Below are 21,728 nucleotides of genomic sequence, written 5' to 3' on the forward strand. Positions count from 1 at the left end.
CAATTTACATTTTATAACATTGACAAGTTTTTCTGCACAATTACCTTGGTATTCAGGTATTAATTTGAAATTAATAAGCAGCTTAATGTCAGCACAGCTGGCTTGGAACACGGGTATTAATTAAGATTCATAAAGTTATTATCAGTAAATATGATAATATCTGCACAGCTGGCTTGGTATACATGTATTAACTGGGAATTGTAATTAAATTTAATATTCTGAGTTTGTGTTCATCGTTTAATTTCTATCAAGATGAAAGTGAATTCATTTAACAAATTATTTTTAATTGGATGAGTTATTTTAAGATTTCCTATATATAACATCAGTAGCAACTGATGTTTCAATACTTTAGTACCGGCCTTCGTGTGATGTACACACATTAGCGCACTTAGATTCTCACGAATCTCAAATGAATAGGTATGCAGGTTTATTTTTTGTTCAAATAAAATATGAAATATCAATTTATGTTGACTTTCAACTCATCGCACTGGACACATTGAATTAATATGCTGTGTACCAAACAAAACTACTAGCTGTTATTGATTAATTTTTTCAATAAAATTTAAAAAAAATAAATAAATAAATAAAAAAAAAACACACACACAGCATATTAATTTGATTCAGGTATAGTATAACATGTATGGATACCTAACGGTGACAACTAAGTACATGTCTACTTCATTTTTCAACACCACACATCTCCTTTCATATCTGTGTCTGAGTTCCTTCGGGAGCTTCTGGGAGGAGATAATGCTGGACATCGGGGATAACTGCAATACAGCTGTATATGCTATATGAAGTTTTCACCCATTGCACGTCCTAACTCCCAGCCAGGTATTACAAAGAAAGGAGATGCTATTTTTATTGAGAGGAATTACAGAAGGACAAAGTAGTTGACTACGTACAAGAGTATCAGTATATGAAAACGAATAATGTATAAGAGTGCAAAACTTGGATAAGGGGGTTATATCAAGAAAAAGGATTGCTTTTGAGATTCAGAGATTACAGACTGAATGAGGATTTGGAGTTACTCCAAATGCAACCCTACTACATTGCTGGAACCACATATATAGTGATGCCAAACACTGGATCAAACAGCATGGTGGCAATAGTGACGACCAACTTGTCTATATCAACAACTTGAAGGAATTGCTACAGACAGAAAATGAAGAAAACTACAACGAAAAGTTAGAGGAAGTATCGCAGTACTGGAGCAAACCTTTTCTGGATTATTACAATGGCAAACTACACGAGGACGTAATTCAGCATTCGTCAAAATGGGTTCTGGAAGAACACAAGGTTTATGACCCTTATTCCGGTGTGACCAACAACATGTCAGAAAGCATGAATGCAGTCATTAAGAGGATGATGCAATGGAAACAAGCTCCATTAGATGCTACAGTGTTAGCCTTTAATTATTTGCAAAAGTTTTATGTTTACGAGACAATGAGAGGACTTTGTGGTATAGGAAATTACAGACTAAAAAACATTCACTCAGGTGCTGCTGTTGATAAGTGCGATGTAGCCTTCCCAAATGATGTTTGTGCCCCAGAGAAAATTGTGGACCTTGTGAAAGGAAAGTTGGTTGAGAATGTTAAGGAAGTTGAAGAAGAGAAAGACCAAGAGAGAGATCTGCCAAATAATGCCACTATTATTGACGAGAAAGAGCAACAGAGTACGACCCAAAGGTCCTTGGCAATGGCTGCTGTGAAAGACAAAAGGGTATTCCATGTACCAGAAGCAGGATCTTTTGTGGTGAAAGGTTCTAATGGGTGAATTCAAAAAAAATGACCACCAAACTGAATTTTTTTGGCAAAATTCAACTACTTATAACATATTTTTCACTTATATCATCATATTGCAAATGCATTCTAGTTTAAAATCCTGAAGTGGCAATAGAATAGATAATTGGATTAAATAGTTTCAGAATTTTTAAGAGTAAAATTTCTTTTGAAAAAATAAAATATCATGACACCTTAAAAGACTTTCTAAAATACATAATCACAAGAAATTATAGTTTTTTATGCTTCAAAATGGTAAAAGGGGTATAAATGATTAAATCTAGACCTTGAATGAGTATCTTCTCTTGTACATGTGACAAAAAATTGGCTTTTTGATTGTTATTTTACATTATTTTTTCAATTCTGGTTTGAAAAGTTTTAATATGAAAAAAATATGAAGCAATAAAATTCCCCAAAATTCACTTTTTTGTCTGTTCAAGTCAATTCTTTAAAACTAAGCCAAAAAAGAATTGTTATATACGAGTTCTCTTACAAAAAATACTAGATTTTGAAGTGACCCTATGTTACATTATTGTGTTGCACTCCTGACATCTGATATGTATTTTATTTAACATTGTTTTAAAAATTATAACACACAATAACCCACTCTTACTTTGTAAATCAATTTGTTGTGTTGATATTTTTCATCGTTTACAGAAGGTTTTTCATATTTTGAAGACCTTAAAACATGATTATTTGCAAAGTGTAATATATATAAATTTTATTTAAAATATATGTGAAATGATGAAAACTATTCCCTGAATTGACTGTAAAATTTCTGTAATTTGTTGATAGACATAGTGTTTTGAACATCAAATAGTATCAAGCATTTTTTTTTCAACTTATTTTTTAGTAAAGATAGTTAAAAAGCATCGGTAATTATGAAGCAGTTTTGTTGCACTCCTGACTGCAGTAAAGTTTAAAATTAAAACCATAGAACACAAAAATTCATAAAGTGTTGGCAACATCAAGTGGTAATGAAATTGTGCAATACTTATAGTCCAATACTTCATAATTAAAACAGATGAAAGTATTTAAAATTCACATTTTATCTGGAATTATACCCTATTTTATGCCAAAAAACTAGCTTAAATGAATATTTAGAAGATAAAATATATTTTAAAGCATATTTTCCTTTAGAGGACAAACACAGTAACCCACCAGAAAAATTGTACTCATCATTTTTTCTTTATTTTTATTCTTGGTGGATGATTTATAATTCTAACATATTTGTTGCACTCCTGACCAAAAGCATTGGGGCCTTTAAAGTAGAATTGTGAAGTGAAAATTACATAAGAACTTATTCTGTTGTTTCAGTGAAGTTGAGGAGGAATTACTTGAATTTAATGACAATGTTTTAGTGTGTTTATTTTTAACGTTCATTAAAAAAATCACAAAAAAGAAAAAAACACATCTGAATTGATAAAATTGAAAAAGGATGGATTTTAATAATAAAACTATCAATAATTTAGCATTAAATTATACAAAAAGATCATTATTAATTAATGGATACCTCTAAGCATGAATAGAAGTCTTTTCGACACACAACTTGAATCTTTAAAAAAATGTGTTGCACTCCTGACCATAGAAATATAGATCTGAAGCACAGACAGATCCTGTAATTGATAAATCTATTTGGTAAAAATGCTCTTTGTGTCTTTATTTTCCAAAATAAAAATCAGAAAATCATATAATGATAATAGTTTTTTCATGCTTGGGAGCAAAACATCAAATGTTGCACTCCTGACATTTTTGGGTATGCACATATACTTGACTCTCATTAATGCTGCTTGTGATTTATATAACATTTTTACGTTTTAAAATGTATATCAGTTATTATTTTACACTTCCAAAATTCTTTTTTGTCTTAATTTTCTATCAGAATTTTACAATTGATGTTTTTTTGGCAACACTACATTTTTTCTGTTGCACTCCTGACATGGTATAACATTTTTTTAAACATCAGTCATGACCACAACTTGATTAAACAAAAGTTATGACAGTCCACATTTAAAGCTCAATACTTTGAATATTATCAGGAAAGTCTTTATTTTCAACATGAAGCATTGTTTTTTATTTCACAGATCTCCAAAAAATATTGAAATTTCAAAATGTCACAAAAAGGTGTTGCACTCCTGACAATTTTAGCATCATTTTTGGGCATAACTTTTTTGTTAATTGAGATATCAACGAGATATTTGGCAGGTATTTAGACACTATCTAAAGACATATGCTGAGACGTAGAAGTCTATTTTTATTGCCTGTATTTTTAGTTTGGGTTGATAAATATGCGTTTGGTCATTTTTTTTTAATTCACCCTAATGGGGATAATTATAGCGTTTCTTTGTTTCCAGAAAAATGCCAATGTCCATCCGTCGGCACTTGCTACCACATCATGGCAGTAAAAATGAGTATCGGAGAGGAAAATATCGAGGAAAAATGGATATACAATCTGACACAGCTGCGAAGGAACAACAGGAAAAGGGTAAACAAAAAAGCAGGCACCAAAAAACCAAGACCATGTGACAAAGATGTAACAATAAAATTTGAGGACGAGAATTTTTTAAACACAGAAAAGGAAGAGACAAGCACTGAAATAAGGGAAAATCCAGATGCGGAAAATTGGATAGAAAATGGCAAAAACATTCTTACCATCAAACACAAAAATGACATTCAGAATAATTCCATGCTGTGTAGTGATGTAATAAACTTTGCACAAACCATCCTGAAGCAACAGTTTCCTCAGATTAATGGATTCCAACACACTGGATATGCCCCAATTATAAAAGAAGGAAACTGGGAGTACAAATTACAGATGTCACCAGAGAAAGCTCCTGTAGCTCAAATTCACCACACTGGTTATCAGCACTGGATTGCTAGTTTGCAAATGAATGAAAGCGATAAAGTTATGATTTTGGACAGTTGCAATAAGAAGAGAGATTATATATCACAATCAACCCAGTTACAGCTTGGGAAGTTGTATGGAAGAGGAGAAAAAACTTTGAATGTGTCCATCTTGGATGTGCAACAACAAACAAATGGTATTGACTGTGGCGTCTTTGCAATTGCCAATATAACAGATTTTTGCATTGCAAAAGACATCAAGGACCAACCGATACAGTATGACATAGGGAAAATGAGGGATCATTTAATAAAATGCTTGGAAGAGAAAAAATTTGAGGAATTCCCTAAAAAGCAAAAACAGAAGAAACGCCTGAGTTTGACAAAGAAGCGAGAAAATATTCAGAAGATCAGTATGGACTGTGCAGCACGGTGTAGCCTTCCAAATGTGTATGATGACATGATTGTCTGTGAAAATCCATCTTGTGGACAATGGTATCATCTACGCTGTGTTGGAATCCAGGATCCAAAAGAGAGTCTCATCTTCATTTGCCCATCGTGTGCTAACTGAATTAATAAAAATATGAGGAATGAATTGTTTGTGTTTTTTTGTGTGTTTTTAATGGGAATATCACAAAACAGTATTCACTAGTGCTTCTTAAATTTACTTGTAAACCGAGTCTGTGCCTTGGTAGGGCGTTGTAGTAATACAATAAGAACGGTTTGCTAGTAACTATGTGAATATAGTGCTTAGAAACATGAAATGAAATAAAAATATTAAAAACCTGTCTTTGTTTTTACTCTTATTTTTTAATTAGTATAGCATAAAACATTAGTGCTTTATTTAAAGTCGGATGAAATGTAAACCGAGTCTGGACCCTGGTAGGGTGTTGTATTTATACAATAAGAACGGTTTATGTATTCTTTTTTAATGTTTGATGCATGTAGATGTTATATATATTTCAAAAGGAGGGGGGTGGGTATACATTAGGCTCAAATGAGGATACCTCCGCGTGGTTTGGGCTGGGCAATGTCACGTAAGTGATAGCTAACATCCTCTCGTCAGCATTCCGGAAATTAAAGGTTCGTCCCGGGTAAACGTGTCCGGTTTTGGCCAGTCCCAGGTATTCAAAAAATGCGTATATTTTTAATAATCAGGATATATTAATACAATAGTTAGATGTTTTTAGTAGTTTAAGTTCAATTTCAACGATCCAACAGACATAATTGCAAATAAGTTATCGAAATTAAGTATGAAACATCAAAAAGTGTAAACCGGGCTTGCTACCCATTTTAGTCACCAGGAAAAGGACGATCGGTGATTATCATTGAAAAACACAATATTTTGAATTAAAATTTTCAGCGAAGGCAAATTTTATTGTTATGAATTATGTCCTTAAATTTCATTAAGAAAGAATAAGTATTCATTCCGTAATTGTCAAAAACCCGGTTTTCAGTTTCGAAATTCCCGGCCCGGCCCGGGTTTTACTACCCATTTTAGTCACACTCATTTTCAGTATTCTGAAAACAACCTTTCAGTTCTTGACAGTTTATGTGTTAGTGTTTATCTTAAAGTCTTTTTCGTTGAAAAACAAAATAATAATTCACACTTAAAATACGATTATTCTCTTCCTGTGGCTGTGAGTTGTGTATTGCTGTATGATGTATCCATCCATGTTCCATCGCCTAAAGTAAAAGTGAAAGTAGAGATGGACCAAAACTAGCTTCAGGAATTGAAGAGCATTTTCATAATGTCAACACGAAGGCTTCTTTCTATTTTATCAAAGCCACTTTTCCAACGTAAATCACCACTATTAAGGACAGTAAGATGCTCCTCTTACTTCCCTGTCAACGATTCCCTGTTTGGATTAACATCAGAACAGAAACAGGTGAACCATTTTAAAATATTCAATCCAAGGTCAAAGTCTTCAACTGTTTTTTATTCACTTTTTCAACAACATTTTTTTTTTATTTAAGTAAAGTGATAATAAATCTAAGTTTTCTTAAAATTTCTGACTGATTTTAATTAAAAGAAAGATTCCTACCTTGGTAAACTTATCTTTTCCAAAACATTTTAAAAATTTTGAATTATAGTAACAATGTTTTGTAAAACAACAATCGCCTCTAATACAGTTTGAACGATCAGTGCCTATTTTTTTTTTTTTTTTAAAAATGGCTATGTTGTTGGGTATCTCCAGATGGGCTTATTATGGGGTGTTGATTATTGCCTTATTTACCTATTTTCTGTGTCCATTTGTCTGGTGATTTGTCTTTTTGATATGTCGATCCTAGGGCCACTGGAATTAGTAAAATTAAACACTTTAGTACATCTGTAACATTCTTACAAGAACCTATTTTCTGCTATGATACACTTAAATATTTTATTCATTAATTGATAAATTTTTCTGATATTGAGGAAAGTATATCTCCATGTGTTTTTTTCTGATAAAGATGAGCATTATAATAACATGTGAAAGTGTCCTGGTAGTTTTGAAAGAAGTTACAGAGAATTCTTTTTGCACAAAAAAAAAAAATGGATTTGAAGGCATGCATTAGGTAGCACAAATATCAAAAGAATTTTTAAAGTTGATAATATGGAAGTTGGGAATATTTATTTGAAAGTGCGCTATATGAGCAAAAGGTAGATCTACATTGCAATGTAAATAGAATTCAGAGGTCAATTGAAAAACATACAACCGTCATGTAAGGTTAATTTTAGAGGGAAAGCTTATTGGATTCACAGTATAAAAAATGTAACTTCACATCAGGTGAATGAATTAAGAAGGAAATGGCTAGGAGGTAAATGTATAAATTCCATATACAGTTGAGCTTCGATATCTCAAACAGTGATATCTCGAGCATGGATATGTCAAAGTGATTTGGAAGTCCAACTGCTTATTCTTTAAGTATTTTACTCTCGATATCTCGAATCCTCAGTTATCTCGAAGTTTTTTCTTGATCCCAACGAGTTCGAGATAAGGAGGTTTGACTGTATATACAAATTGATTGCTGAAGAAAATCTGTGCAAAGTAGTATTTTTCTATAAATTCTTGATAGTGCAGCAAAGCATTTACATCAAAGGACATTTTTTCACTAATTGAACCTCTTTTGATCACAAACACAGGTTTTCAAAAAAAAAAAAAAATGAAATATGCTGTTACAGAATTGTATTTGCCTAATCTCTTTGATAAAAAAATATATTAAATTGATTTTTTTCAGCTAAGACAGACCGTCTTCCAGTTCTGTGAAAAAGAACTCGCTCCCAAAGCTGATGAGATCGACAAAACCAATGAGTTCAAAGATATGAAAGTACGGTACTATTTACTTGATAATAAGTTTTCTTTTTTGTACACTTTATCATTATATTTTATTTAATATTCAGGTACTTAAGACAAGAAAGAATCTTTATTCCAGCACTGAAAATGTTAAGATTGCAATTTGAATAATATAATTCATAATACGTGTGCATGTATTTTGCAGGATTTTTGGCTGAAATGTGGGGAACTTGGTTTGATGGGAATCACAGCACCTTGTAAGTACCAGGCAAATGTCAAGGTCAATATGAACATGGAGTATAGTTCAGCTGGATGCACGTTTGTTACATTTAAGTCATTTTTATTTTGTAGCTGAGTATGGAGGAACAGAAGGGACGTATTTAGATCATTGTTTGGTGATGGAGGAGATGAGTCGATTTTCAGCTGCCGTAGCACTGAGTTATGGGGCTCACTCTAATTTGTGTGTGAACCAGCTGGTCAGAAATGGCAGTGAGGCACAAAAAGAAAAATATTTACCCCAGGTAAAAGACTCTTTAGTCAGTGACGAATACATGTATAAATAGGAATTTTTTTTTATACCAGCTACATGTAAATTGGTGAATCAGAGAATATTTTATGATCATCTTATTCACATACTGTAAGTGGCTTTAATTCCAGATTGCTAAACTTTCACTGTTTATTGCAAGAGTACCAATTTTAATTTCACAATATAAGAGTGTGCCTTGTGACAGATACTTTTTTGTGTGAACTAATAACCTAATTCATGATGGGTTTAATTTCATGGAAAAATGATAAATCATGAACATTGTGAAATTGAAACCATTGTGTTAATTTCCCAATCTATGGTATATAAAAGTGATCTGACTCTGAATCCCATGAGCATCTAAATGTTTTGTAAGGGTATAATATCCACATGAATTTCTTAAGTATAAGTACACAATCTCCAAGAATTTCATTTGCATGTCTCCAGGAGATATGTTAAATCAAAAAGAACCCCTTGGTTTAATGCCATTAGTACTGAAAACATGACAAGGGGCAATGATTTGAGTGCAATCAGATAATTTTTGTGTTCAGTGACTATATTTCCTGTTAGCATTTCTGTTGATATTTTATTTCTATTACAGTTGATCTCAGGGGAAAAAGTGGGAGCTCTGGCTATGAGTGAACCTGGTGCTGGCTCCGATGTTGTATCAATGAAACTGAAAGCAGAGAAAAAGGGTAAAACATCACAAGAAAGGACATTTATATTTTATTGTAATGAGTACATGTTAGATAGTTATGAGATCCATTTATTGTTTACCAAAACTTCAGAAAATTATTTAAAAAATGAAAAATAAAAAAATGATAAAACACATGTACACAATGTTGATTTTTTCAGGAGATTATTATGTGTTAAATGGGAGTAAGTTTTGGATTACCAATGGTCCAGATGCAGATACTTTAATTGTGTATGCCAAAACAGACTCAACTGCAGCTCCTCAGCATGGAATTACAGCCTTTATTATTGAAAAGGTAGTCAGATGGAATCACTGAAATTGTTCTATTTTTTTCTATAACACTTTAAAGATTATGTGATTGTTGAACTCACTCTAATCGCTGATACAAAATGTACAAGTAAATATTATACAGATAAAATTGTTAGTTTTTCGGTACTTTTTGTATTGTAGGGCATGCCAGGCTTTAGTACAGGTCTTAAGTTAGACAAGTTAGGAATGAGAGGCTCCAATACTTCAGAGCTAATCTTTGAAGACTGTAAAGTACCAGGTCAGTGCTTTCTCCATTTACAGAATTTCCTCTCTAAAAAATAGTACTGATACAAGAATTACACTATTTGAAGTCCAAACATATTCACTTATACTTATCAATTTGTCATCTCAAAATAACAACATATTTTGTTCATGTCATTTGTTTTAACATTCATTCATACATTACTGATGCACGCATATGTAGTACATGTAATGGCATTTGTAATTTACAGTTTTTGCCCCATTTTCATATTTTGACTCCGATCAGTATGTTTGCTTTTTAGGTCACCTGGGTCACTCAGGTGACCTATTGCTATCTGTTTTCGTCTGTCGTCGTGCGACGTGCGTTAACATTTGAACATTTTTAGCTTCTTCTCTGAAACCACTTAACCAATTTCAACCAAATTTGGCATAAAGCATCTATGGGTGAAGGGGAACAAAAATTGTGAATTTCATGGTCCCTGCCCCCGTGGGGCCTGAGGGGTGGGGCTAAAACCACCAAAATTAATGCAATCTTTAAAAATCTTCTTCTTTACGCCTGGGTATTAAATAAACTAACCAAATATATAGTTATGATGAGCAAGAGTGTGTCTGCCAAAATTGTGAAATTGATGGCTCCAGGGTCAGGGGTTCTGGTGTTAGGGCCGGGCTCTATTGATTATATAGTGAAAATGCATTAATTCTGTTAAATAATCCTGTCTGCTCCTTAGTATTAATCAGATAAACAAAGTGATTACTTACATGTTTGATGAGCAAACTTCTGGTCCCAGGGTGAGAGGCTCTGGTGTTTCTTGGTGGGGACAGGGGGGGGGGGGGGGCTCTATTGATAATATAGTGAATCTGTAGTGAAAAATGCATTATTTCTTTGAAAATCTTCTCTGCACCTGGGCATATCAGAGGCAAAAAGAGTAAAAGTTTTAATATAGATTTTTGAACATCTGGACCATTTTGTCAAGTGTTCTGGTCCTGGCCAGGGCTCTATTAATTTGTATTCTACTGAGAGGAGTTATTCCCCTTTGCCATTTACTTTTGATAATTAGTCAATGTAAATAATGTACTTGAAAGGTTAATAGAATAAGAGAATTATGCAAGATTTTTTATCGTATAATACAAAAAGTACTTTCATAGTTTTTTTATGATCAGGTAGACTTGTAAGTAATAGATGAATAAAAATGAGACAAAACTAACTTGTCTTATTCAATGCCTATCAAAGACCAAGAGAGTCCAATGTAAGAGATTTCAACAAGGAATTAAAATAGTACAGAAGCAGTGATACTGGTAGTTTGTTAATATACTGCATGGTGTTAGTGATAAATGGGGAACAGATCAGAACCTAATTTATGAACTGTTAATGAACACTAGACTAATTATTTTGTTGATCCTGATCACCCTATTTTTCTTGCTTTTGGGCAACAAAGCTTCACCTTTCAGTTCATTTTATACTCAATGGATCCTCTAAATTGTTGTATTATACTCAGGTGACCGTTAAGGCCCTTGGGCCTCTTGTTTAAGATAATTTTCTGTAAAAGTAATCATGAGTTGACTAGAAAGAGTCACATGGAATGTTTTCAGTGGACAATATGTTGGGGAAGAAAGGTCATGGAGTATACATATTAATGTCGGGGTTGGACATTGAAAGGACTCTGGGTTCTGCAGGCCCTATAGGGTGAGCCTCATTTTCTCTTTGAGCCCATACATGTCCAGAAGGTAGGGTGTACATACTCGGATATTTGAATTTGTATTTTATTAGTCATTTCTGGTTTCAGTGGAGAATAAACTTGGTGCAGAAAATAAAGGTGTTTACGTTCTAATGTCTGGTTTGGATATAGAATGAGCTGTTGTGGCAACAGGGCCGATCGGGTGAGGATTCAGCAACTGGAGAATATTTATCTATACTGTCATATTATGCTAATTAAAAACCTGCATAAAGTTTAGTGAAGAACAAACCACAGGCATATAATGAGTGGAAAATACCAACAGTTACATTAATGATGTTAAATGGAGTTGTTGGTTATTGAGAGTTTAGAAAGTATCAATATTAATAAGAAAGATATTAAGGTTACATCTCTGCAAGTTACATACTAGTTTTCTTCCAACTCAAGTTTCAAATTTTTTAAACCATCTTAAGTAAAGAGGCTTGCAAATTTCTGAAATATGAAGAAACAAAATGGAGGAAAATTGGTAACTTTGAATCATGTGTAATAGAATCAGTTTTTCCTTTTGCAAAAAAGTTTCTTAATTTTATCTGTCACAAACATTTATATCTCATGGCCAAGTACATTGGCTACTTTTTATCAAAATTATTCCACCTGTCTGCCATCCTCAGATATCAAACCTAATAAAAAATAAAGTATCACATGAATTTTGGAAAGATTCCCTCTAGGTTTCTGTATTTAAGCATTTCAAAGAGCCTAGAAAAAAGAAACACTGTCTACCGTATATACTCGTCTATAAGTCGTTTTTTTGGGAGTTAAACTTTGGTCCAAAACTCTTTATCCAACTTATAGGCGAGTTATAAAAAGATTGGTATTTCAGTTGGTCAATCCCTTTAATTTAAGCTTAAAAAACACCAGCGACTTATAGGCGGACCGACTTATAGGCTAGTATATACGGTAAAAATGATGATATCAAGGGAGAAAAATAAAATTCTAGTGTTATAAATTATTTCTGACTTCATTTGTAAGATATGTAAGATTTAGGGAATTCCCTCACTTTGTCTAGAACCATCTCTGTTTCTTCCTGTGCCAAAAAACCCAGAAAAAACAAAAATTAGTTTACAAATTCAAGATATCTTTTTCTTAGAACTGCTTGTCACCTGACATGGAAAACACTGGTCATGCATCTCATCATGGGCAATTAATAGCTGACACTCCTTTCCCATATTTTGTGCACTGAAATCATTCCCTGATGTTGGCTCATAACCAATTCTTGGACAATTTTTACATCTGCCTTTGAGTATGATAGAAATTGCCAAAACACTTTGACAAATTTGCAAACATTTTTTTTTTGAAAGTTCATTTATTCTGCAATTTTTTAAAAGTTTTTTTTTATCTGATGTACATGAGGCAAGTGCTATTTCCACAATAATTTCCAAAAAAATTTTACATGTACAATACCAAATTTTTGACATTTGAAAAACGGAATTTTTTTCTGATTAATTTCTCAGTACATAACAATCATTTATATGTAATGAAAAGGATATACTGTAAACCAACTTTTTTTTCGCGTGCGAGAAATATCAGCGAGTTTTGCTACCTACTTTAACTCTCAAATATTAATCACCACCAACAATTTATTTTGCTCGGAATTTGTGAAGAATGTTTCCTCAGTCACGAAAATTAAATCATTGCGGATTGATTTCAAACTGACAAATCCCAAATAAAAAGATGAGACGAATAATAGTTGGTTCACAGTAAAGAAGGCAAATTATTTTTCCAAACATCGTAAAAGAAAAGGATGCATATTGGAAAAAAGCAAATCACTGTTTTTAGAGCTATTATAGCAAGACTATTGTAAATTTCTGCAGTGCTCTATATCTTTGTATAAACCTAGCAGAAAAAGTTTGTTTTTTTTTTTTACCAAATTATTCGTGCTGTCACAACCCATATCGAAAATGAATACAAAAATAATACAAGAAAAAAATACTAAAATAATACAAAAAAAGTATATTTTTAATGACCAAATTTGGAACCCTCTAAATCTTGGTTCCAATTTAGGTCAAAAATAATAGACTTTCTAAAAGCCAAACACAGAAAAATATATTTTTAATATACTTTATTTTTTCGAAATAATACAGAAATGATACACATGACCTGTAAAAATGTATTGTTTTTGTACTTTTGTATTATTTCTCTATTTTCCTCTCCAAAGTATAAAAATAATACAGTCCATAGAAAAGTATAGAAAAAATACAGAATGTATTAATTTTGTATTAGCATATATTATTTTTGTATTTTTTCACCTTTAAGAATTAAAATACAAAAAAAATATAAAATATATTAATTTTGTATCACATATATTATTTTTGTATTTTTTCATCTGGAACAATTAAAAATACAAAAAAGATATAAAATATGAAAATAATACAGTACACAAAAAAGTATGAAAAAAATATAGAATGTATTAATTTTGTATTAATATGTATTGTTTTTGTATTTTTCTCAGCATGAAGGATTGTATTTCAAAAATATCAAAAAAGTACAAGAATGATAGACAAAAAATACATTTAAATGCTTAAAATAATACAAAACAGTTTTAAAAACTACAAAAATTATCATGGGCAAAAAATTGTTATTTGAAGAAAAGGGGTTGGTCAGATCGAGGTTCTTAACAGCATCTATTGATTGTTATTCAAAAATCTTCTATTTATTTGAAATATTTTTTAAATAATAATTTGAGTAACTCAGTCAGATTACTTTTAATGTACAAATAGCTAATTAAAAAGTAATAAATGTGGCCAGGCTACTGATTCAGCTACCAATTGTAGTCTTTCTTTTTACATATAATCTGCTCTTCAATAGTCTTGATCTTTTTCACAAGTTAAACTAATCCTGTTTTCTTTGTACTTTTACCAAATGTTTCAATCTTCTCTCTGCTTTTGTATGGAAAAAGGTAGAGGAGTGTTTACTTTGTTGCAGAAGTCCATCTTCAAATCACACAACCTGTCATCTCATCTGACTTCATCACTGTGAAATATAGAACAGAATGATATAATAATAAAATCAATAATAAAATTTAATGAACCATTACCTCAACAAAACACACATTTTCACATCCAAAATAATTCTCTATAGAATTTGTTTAGCTCACACACCTGCAATACTTTCTTGAGAGGGATCTTCTTCCTCCATGACTAATCAGCTTTTCTTCAATGTTCTGCTGACTAAAATTAACAATAATTATAAATTGAAATTCCAAAAGATCCAGCAGAGTTCACCAAATTCCATACAATTGTACCATTGAAATTACTTTTCTTTAATCTGGGGTTTCTTAGGGGACAACCATTTGATTTGACAATCTGGATAAGAAAAGGGGGGGACTGATTTATAAAATATTTTTAAAAAAATATTTGTAATAAACAATCTGTCCTTGTCAATGTTGAAAAAGTAAACAAAATGTGTGCCCCAATGTTATTTAAATAAACTGCCCCCTCCCCGAACCCAACCTACCCCCCCCCCCCCCCCCCCCCGAAAAAAATTTGAGTTTATACAAATTACAGAATTGTTTTTGAAGGGAAAATAAATAATTCGTCTCTGGTAAACTTGAAAAAATTGGAATGAATTAGAACTAGGAAGCCGAAAGCTTGAAAATTACCCCTATCTTCCACCCCTACCTCCCCAATCAGAATTTATCACAAAAACCCTTGTTCCCCACATGGCCAATAACCGTACTATTTTATCTTTCTACAATACTACAAAATGGGTAAAAAAGGGCATTCTTTGATCCTCTATCTTTGTACTAAGATATTATTTAAAAAACTGAAACTTTAATGTGCTAAAATATACATAATCTTACCGCAACTGTCGTTGTTTACACCAGAAAAGTCCTGATACGATGCCTAAAAAACGTCAGTCTCCTTATGTATTCGCTTTCCTTGGTTCATATATATGATCCTGTTTACCATGATTATGCTGAACTTCTGTTTTTCGATCCATTTTACTCGCGAGCAAATGCTAGTTTATTCAAAATCACCTCCAGCTTTCTCAACACGTCCCGGGAAGAATTTTCAAAATGGCGTGGGTGAAATATTGTTGACCAATCAGAGAACAGTACGGAAGAGTTTTAAAATCTGACCAATCATATTGTGTCATATATACGAAAATTACCGATGTTGAGATCGGAACAGTTAGAGAAAACATATTTACATGGTTTTAAATATCTTGAATCAAGTGAACAAACCTAAAATTATGTTAGAAAAAAAACGATGTTCAATCTAATCATCAGAATCATTCTTTTATTCCATACGGAATTTACCGATTACGAAACATTGTTATTTCCGGTCATCATTTCCGCTGAGAGCAGCCATTTTTATATTCAAGTTGACCTGTGAAGTAGACCATAAAGTTCAAATATAATGATCAAAACGAGCGGGAGATACATAAGATATAGCCTTTTTGACGGACAACTTAACTCATACGTACGGTACCAGAGATTGAAATAATGTTGAACAACTATCCTGTACACCAATTTCACAACATTTTCTATATTATTTCATGAAATTCTTTCGTAATAATTTCTTATTTAATTTTTTTTTTTAAAGGCGGATAATTAAATAGTTCTATTCCATGTAATTGTAATACGTACTGAATTAAATATAACGTATACTAAATTGAGTTGTATAGTCAAGAAAACATCGTAGGTACTGTAATTAGTGGAACTCCCCATGTTGTTGTTGTTTTTTTTTTTTGTTGGGATGTGTTTTCACGGGTAAATCATATTATTTCTTTGAGTAGTATAACATGTACTCGTCTATTGTTAGCCTGCAGGTGGCCACCTGTGCTGTTGGCGATAGTTGTAAACACTTGGTTGTAAACACGCTGTAAAATTTTCAACACAAAAGAGTCTGAAACTCTGAAGCTTCAAAATTTACCGCGTGTTTACAAGTATCATGTACAGCACAGGTGTCCCCTTAGACGTATCTATCCCTTTCCAAATGACAATTTCACACCTAGTAAAGACATGTTTTAAAAATGAAATTGTTTAGTTAACAAATTTAAACTACTGAAGTTTTCTGTTCTAAATAGCCATTAAATTTAATGTGAATAGTATAAAAGCAACCTTTTACAGCAGTGGTCTTAATTAATAAAATCTGAGAAAAAAAATATTAATTCCAACAGACTTATTGCAAGGACATTCTGTAAATTTTACTAAGTTCAAAGAAATACAAATTTCAGTAAAAGAAAACACTAAGTCCAAAATAAATATAAAAAAAAATACATACTGACTGTATAGTATTTTTTGAAAAATTATTAAGTCCAAATTTAATACAAAAATAATACAGACTAACTGTATGTAATTTTCTGTAAAATTACTAAGTTCAATTTTAATACAAAAATAATACAGATTAACTGTATGTAATTTTCTGTAAAATTACTAAGTTCAATTTTAATACAGAAAAAATACACTTGAAAAAAACTAAGTCCACAAAAATACAAAAATGATATACTGAAAATAATCTAAGTCCCAAAAAATACAAAAATAATACCCTGTAAAAAATCAAAGTCAGATTTTAATACAAAAATAATCTACCTATTTTTTGGTGATACAAAAAAAATATATTTTTTCTGTATTAATTTTAAACAATACGAAAATGATTGTATTAAAAATATATTAAAAATATACTTTTATGTATTATTTTTTGATATGGGAAATTGTAGCATCCTGTTTGAGAATTGGTCATGAGCCATTAGAGCTAGTTATTTAGAAGTATATCCTTATCCTTTCCTTCTTAAGCTGAGAATATGTTGGGAGAAAAGAATAAAGGAGTGTATGTCCTGATGAGTGGCTTGGATATAGAGCGATTAGTTCTAGCTGCAGGACCAGTTGGGTAGGTAACAGTCTTACAAAATCCTCAGAGTGCAGAAAATTCAGGTAAGTTTGAATTGAATACTGTCATAATAAGTCAGGTCAGAGATGAAAATAGAGCCACTGAAGGAGTAAGCAAACACCACTGAAACAAAACAATGTACAAGCATGTATGCGAAATTGCAATTAAATTGAAAACAAAACAAATTGCTGAATTTTCAAAGGCTTTTTAAGGGCTGAGCATGAAAATGTGGGAGCCCTATAGGAATCACATTGTCCATCTGTCTGTACATCTGTCCTTCTGTCTATCAGTCTGTAAACTTTTCACATTTTTGACTTCTTCTCAAGAACCACGGCCAATTATAACAAGAGTAGGCACAAAGCATCCTTGGATAAAGAAGATTTTAAATTTTTCAAATGAAGGGCCAAGTCCCTTTCCAAAGGGAGATAATCAAGAAAAGGCAAAAATAGGGTGGGATCATTAAAAAATCCTCATCTCAAAAACCAATGGGCCAGAAAAGGTGAAACATACTGTCAGTGAATCAGAAAAAATCAAATTTAATACAAGTACCAGTTTCCAGAGGTAGTGTAGATTCTAAATTGTTCAAATCATGGCGTTCAGAGGTAGGGTGGGGCCATAATAGTGGATCAAAGTTTTTCATGGGAAAAAAAATAAAATTCTTCTCAAGATTCACAAAAGAACCATTCCTTTGCAAATATTCCCAAGTTGTGTGGATTATTTTTTTTCTTCAAATTATGAACCCTGGGTTAGAGATTTTTATATTTTGTAACTTTTATATAATGCATGTATATAGGAAAAGAATTTTCTTCTCCATATCTGCAAGGCCATATTATTCATATTGATATTGAAACATCACCATGTTGACCCTTTAGAGTTAGGGTGGGTCATAATATGGGGTCACAATTTTTCATGGGAATACAAAAATCTTCCAAATAACAGCAGGGCTAAAGTTCCTCAGGTGAGCATTAAGGCCCATGGGCCTCTTATTGTTGTTGTTGTTGTTTTGTTGTTGTTGTTACAAATCCAATAAAGATGTAACTGTACAAGAGTGTTTATCTAACTATACTGCACAAAACAAAGTTAATACAAGCTTGTGTACAAAATATACCATTATCCCATAAAGTTTGTATATAAATTGGAAGTGCTTTACTCTTGTATTAATTTTAAGTTAATTGCAGGATAATGCAAGCATGCTGTGATGTTGCTTTTGCATATGCTCACCAAAGAGAAGCTTTTGGGGAAAAGATTGGAAAATTTCAGGTACATCACAATTCATTACCTTAATGTTGATAATTCGTATACTGTAAAATAAACTTTTTTCCCATGGGGTCATAATTCAGCAGAATCACAAGTTCTGTTCAATCCGTGTGTAGAAAATTATGCAGATTTCTTAGATTCTCACTATATGCCTTAAAAGTACTTAAGTACCCCAGGACAAATTTCCGTGGAAAATTGTGACCATGTATTGTACATAGCATAAATTAAAACCACATGGAAGAAAAGTATTTCTTCAGAATGTGCATCATGTAATATTGAAAATTGATAATAATTAGTCTTACATATAAGGATAATTGAATCCATTTTACTACAGATGATACAGGCAAAAATGGCAGATATGTACACTACATTGAATGTCTCACGTTCATATGTTTACAATGTGGCTCGCTCCCTGGATCGAGGAGAAAGGCAGAACAATGTAAGTTTACTCTTTAATTTGTTGTATAAAAAATTACAAAAAATACGGTATTTACTAAACAAATGATATGATTTAAATCAGATACAAAATTTGTAACTAACCTTTAAATGATAATTAAAGATTAAAGATGAAAACCAATTTACTTAACATTTTGTGAGTATAAAATGTCTATACATGTATTACATACTCTTGGAGTTACTACCAGAATATTTCCCAAGTAAATATTGCATATAAGCATTTGTTATAATCTTTATCATCTTGAACCTATCATTTATAGGATTGTGCAGCGGTAATTCTATATACAGCTGAGGCAGCTACACAAATGGCCTTGGATGCCATCCAAATACTGGGTAGGTTATAAGTGTTGCCATGGACAAGCAGAATTTCTAAATACTTCAAACAAAGGAGGTGTGTTAGTGCTAGTTTCTGTAGAAAATATCTCTTTATAAACATATAAAAACATGTTATTTCAGGTGGAAATGGCTACATTAATGACTATCCTACTGGGCGATTCCTTAGAGATGCCAAGCTTTATGAGATCGGGGCCGGAACCAGTGAAGTCCGAAGGTTAATCATTGGACGAGCTATTAATGCCTTCTACAAATAATCAGGCATGTCCTAGCAAAACAAAAGCTTAAGTCTGTGATCCTGATGATATTTTACTTGTGTGAAAACAGGCATTGTCATCAAATTCTGCATTCATAAGTATGGAGAGTTGTCTCCTCTTGTGTACAGCTATTGGAATATGAAGCATGTACTGTATACAGGGAAATTTTCACCCCCATTTTATCTTCGCCCCTTTCACCCTACTCACAAGTGGGTGAATTTAAAATGGGGCTAATTCAAAGGACATAGTATTATTTCTTAAACGGAACCATAACTGAGTGAATTTAAAACAGGGCAAAATTATTTGCAAGTGTAAAAGGGCGAAAATAACCCTGTATACAGTATTCAGTGCCTAATTAGATCAGTACAAATATTTAGGTACTGATTGATGTCTCTAACATCCATTGTAAATTATTTTCATAGCTGCATATTTGTGCACAGATATCCCAGATTGGTACAACACTGCATTTCTTATCATTTTATACATATCTCAGGTTAATGATGCTGCAATCATGTCTATAATTTTGATGTAATTGATTAAATATAATTTCACAGATTGTTGTGTGTGTCTCAGAAAAATTTGTTGATAAAATAAAAAAATCTAAAGTTAATTTTTTTATGTCTTGTGAGTCAATCATCGATTTAATGGAAGAAAAATAATTTTTTGGTACATGTACCAGCCTCTGGGGTCTCAGGACAGGGGCCAACACCATCAAATTTAATGCAGTCTTAAAATCTTTCAACTGTTGAATATATAGCTGGCAAAATTCTATTATAATGATCCCTCTTCCAAAATTTTGAAATTCACAACCCTGGATGAAGGGTTCAGGCCTAAGGATGAGGCTAAGTTAGTCATATGAAGGAAAAGCACCTAGCAGGCAAAGTAAATGAACAACGAGTCCTCTACACATCATTTTAAATTTCAGAACCTTGGTTGCAGGGTTCAGGATGGGGATAAATCAGTCATTTATTTGAAATCTTTTTAATGCCCTGCCATGAATACAGAATTTGTCCTTCATCTTCTGTCTGTCTATCCATCCATTAAACTGTTTAGCTCCATTTTCAAAGATTTTTTTATGCCCCCATAATAGAAGATTCAGGGGCATACAGTTTTTATTCTGTCCATCCCTCTGTCTGTTACTCTCTTTGTCCACAAAAACTTTAACCTTGCTCATAACTTTTGCTTGGTTGGAGCTATGGCTTTCATATTCCACATGTGTATTCCTTAAGACAAGACTTTCCCTTGGGTACCAACATATTTGACTTCTTGACCTTGACCTTGGAGTTTGACTCACTTTTGCAAAATTTTACCAAACTTAAACCTTGACCATAACTTTTGAATGGTTGGTGCTAGGGCTTTCATACGCCACATGTGTATTCCTTGTGATAAGACTTTTCCTTGAGTTTAAGTATTTTTGACCTTGGCCTTGGAGTTTGACCTACTTTTGAAAAACCTTAACCTTGGTCATAACTTTCGAATGGTTGGAGCTAGGGTTTTTATATTAAACATGTATATTCCTTGTATCAAGCACTTTTATTGGGCACCATTAATTTTGACTCTTTGACCTTTGGCTTGAAATTTGGCCTACTTTAGAAAAACTGTAACCTTGGCAATAACTTTTGGACAGTTGGTGCTAGAGCATTCAATATTTCACAGGTATATTTCTTGGGACACAGCCTTTCTTTGGGTACCAACATTTTTGATCTCTTGACCTTAATCTTGGAGTTTGACATGCATTTTAGAAACTTTAGCCTTTGCTATGAGCTGCCGTATGGGGGCATCAGTGTTTCACAAATACTCTTTGTTATATAAATTAATACACTGAGCACTACATTTTAGTGAAAGCATATTTTTCTAACCTTGACCTTCCCTATAACCTTGACCTCACTATTTTTCATTTTACTTAAGCTCAGTGTCAAAGAAATTATTCAAGATATATTTTTATTAAAACTTGTCCTTCTTTCAAATTTGTTTTAAAGATTAATACAAACTAAAGCAAGGTACATTCTTTTCAAGTTGCATGATTATAATGAGTAGTGTGCCTGGGTGCAGGGCCTAGGATTGGGCTAAATTACTCTTACATTGGAAAAGCATTACCATGTAAATCTGTTCATTTTTTTTTTATTCTGTACACCTGGTATACAAACTAAGTGAACAATGAGCCCTCTATCAAGATTGGCTCAATTCCAAAAGCATTTGTTAAAATGCTTGTGGTATTCAGATGAATCTCAAAACTC

General features: G+C 32.3%; 1 protein-coding gene and 1 long non-coding RNA gene across 3 annotated transcripts; one reads left to right on the plus strand and one right to left on the minus strand.

The window, feature by feature from the left end:
• Positions 1–6,320: 6,320 nt before the first annotated feature.
• On the plus strand, positions 6,321–20,101 carry LOC133184315 (isovaleryl-CoA dehydrogenase, mitochondrial-like). 2 transcript variants are annotated; one of them, XM_061319337.1, is made up of 12 exons: positions 6,321–6,511; positions 7,842–7,931; positions 8,103–8,154; positions 8,249–8,418; positions 9,022–9,115; positions 9,276–9,409; positions 9,565–9,661; positions 11,215–11,308; positions 18,367–18,448; positions 18,780–18,884; positions 19,162–19,234; positions 19,358–20,101. In XM_061319337.1, the coding sequence occupies exons 1-12, from the start codon at positions 6,374–6,376 to the stop codon at positions 19,489–19,491; spliced, it is 1,263 nt and encodes a 420-aa protein (XP_061175321.1). In that variant the 5' UTR covers positions 6,321–6,373; the 3' UTR covers positions 19,492–20,101. The 2 variants fall into 2 exon arrangements, with proteins under 2 accessions (XP_061175321.1, XP_061175320.1); XM_061319336.1 differs by lacking the exon at positions 11,215–11,308 and adding an exon at positions 17,095–17,188 and having other exon boundaries at positions 6,324–6,511.
• On the minus strand, positions 14,253–15,204 carry LOC133184695 (uncharacterized). Its single transcript, XR_009720848.1, has 3 exons — positions 15,157–15,204; positions 14,456–14,524; positions 14,253–14,327 (listed from the first exon to the last, which is right to left on the minus strand). It is a non-coding gene; the product is annotated as an uncharacterized LOC133184695 (long non-coding RNA).
• Positions 20,102–21,728: the final 1,627 nt, after the last annotated feature.

The sequence above is a fragment of the Saccostrea echinata genome, unplaced genomic scaffold (assembly GCF_033153115.1).
Source record: "Saccostrea echinata isolate AGI-Se365-2 ecotype Australia unplaced genomic scaffold, CSIRO_AGI_Sech_v1 ptg000010l, whole genome shotgun sequence".
In the NCBI taxonomy this organism is placed as follows: Eukaryota; Metazoa; Mollusca; class Bivalvia; order Ostreida; family Ostreidae; genus Saccostrea; species Saccostrea echinata.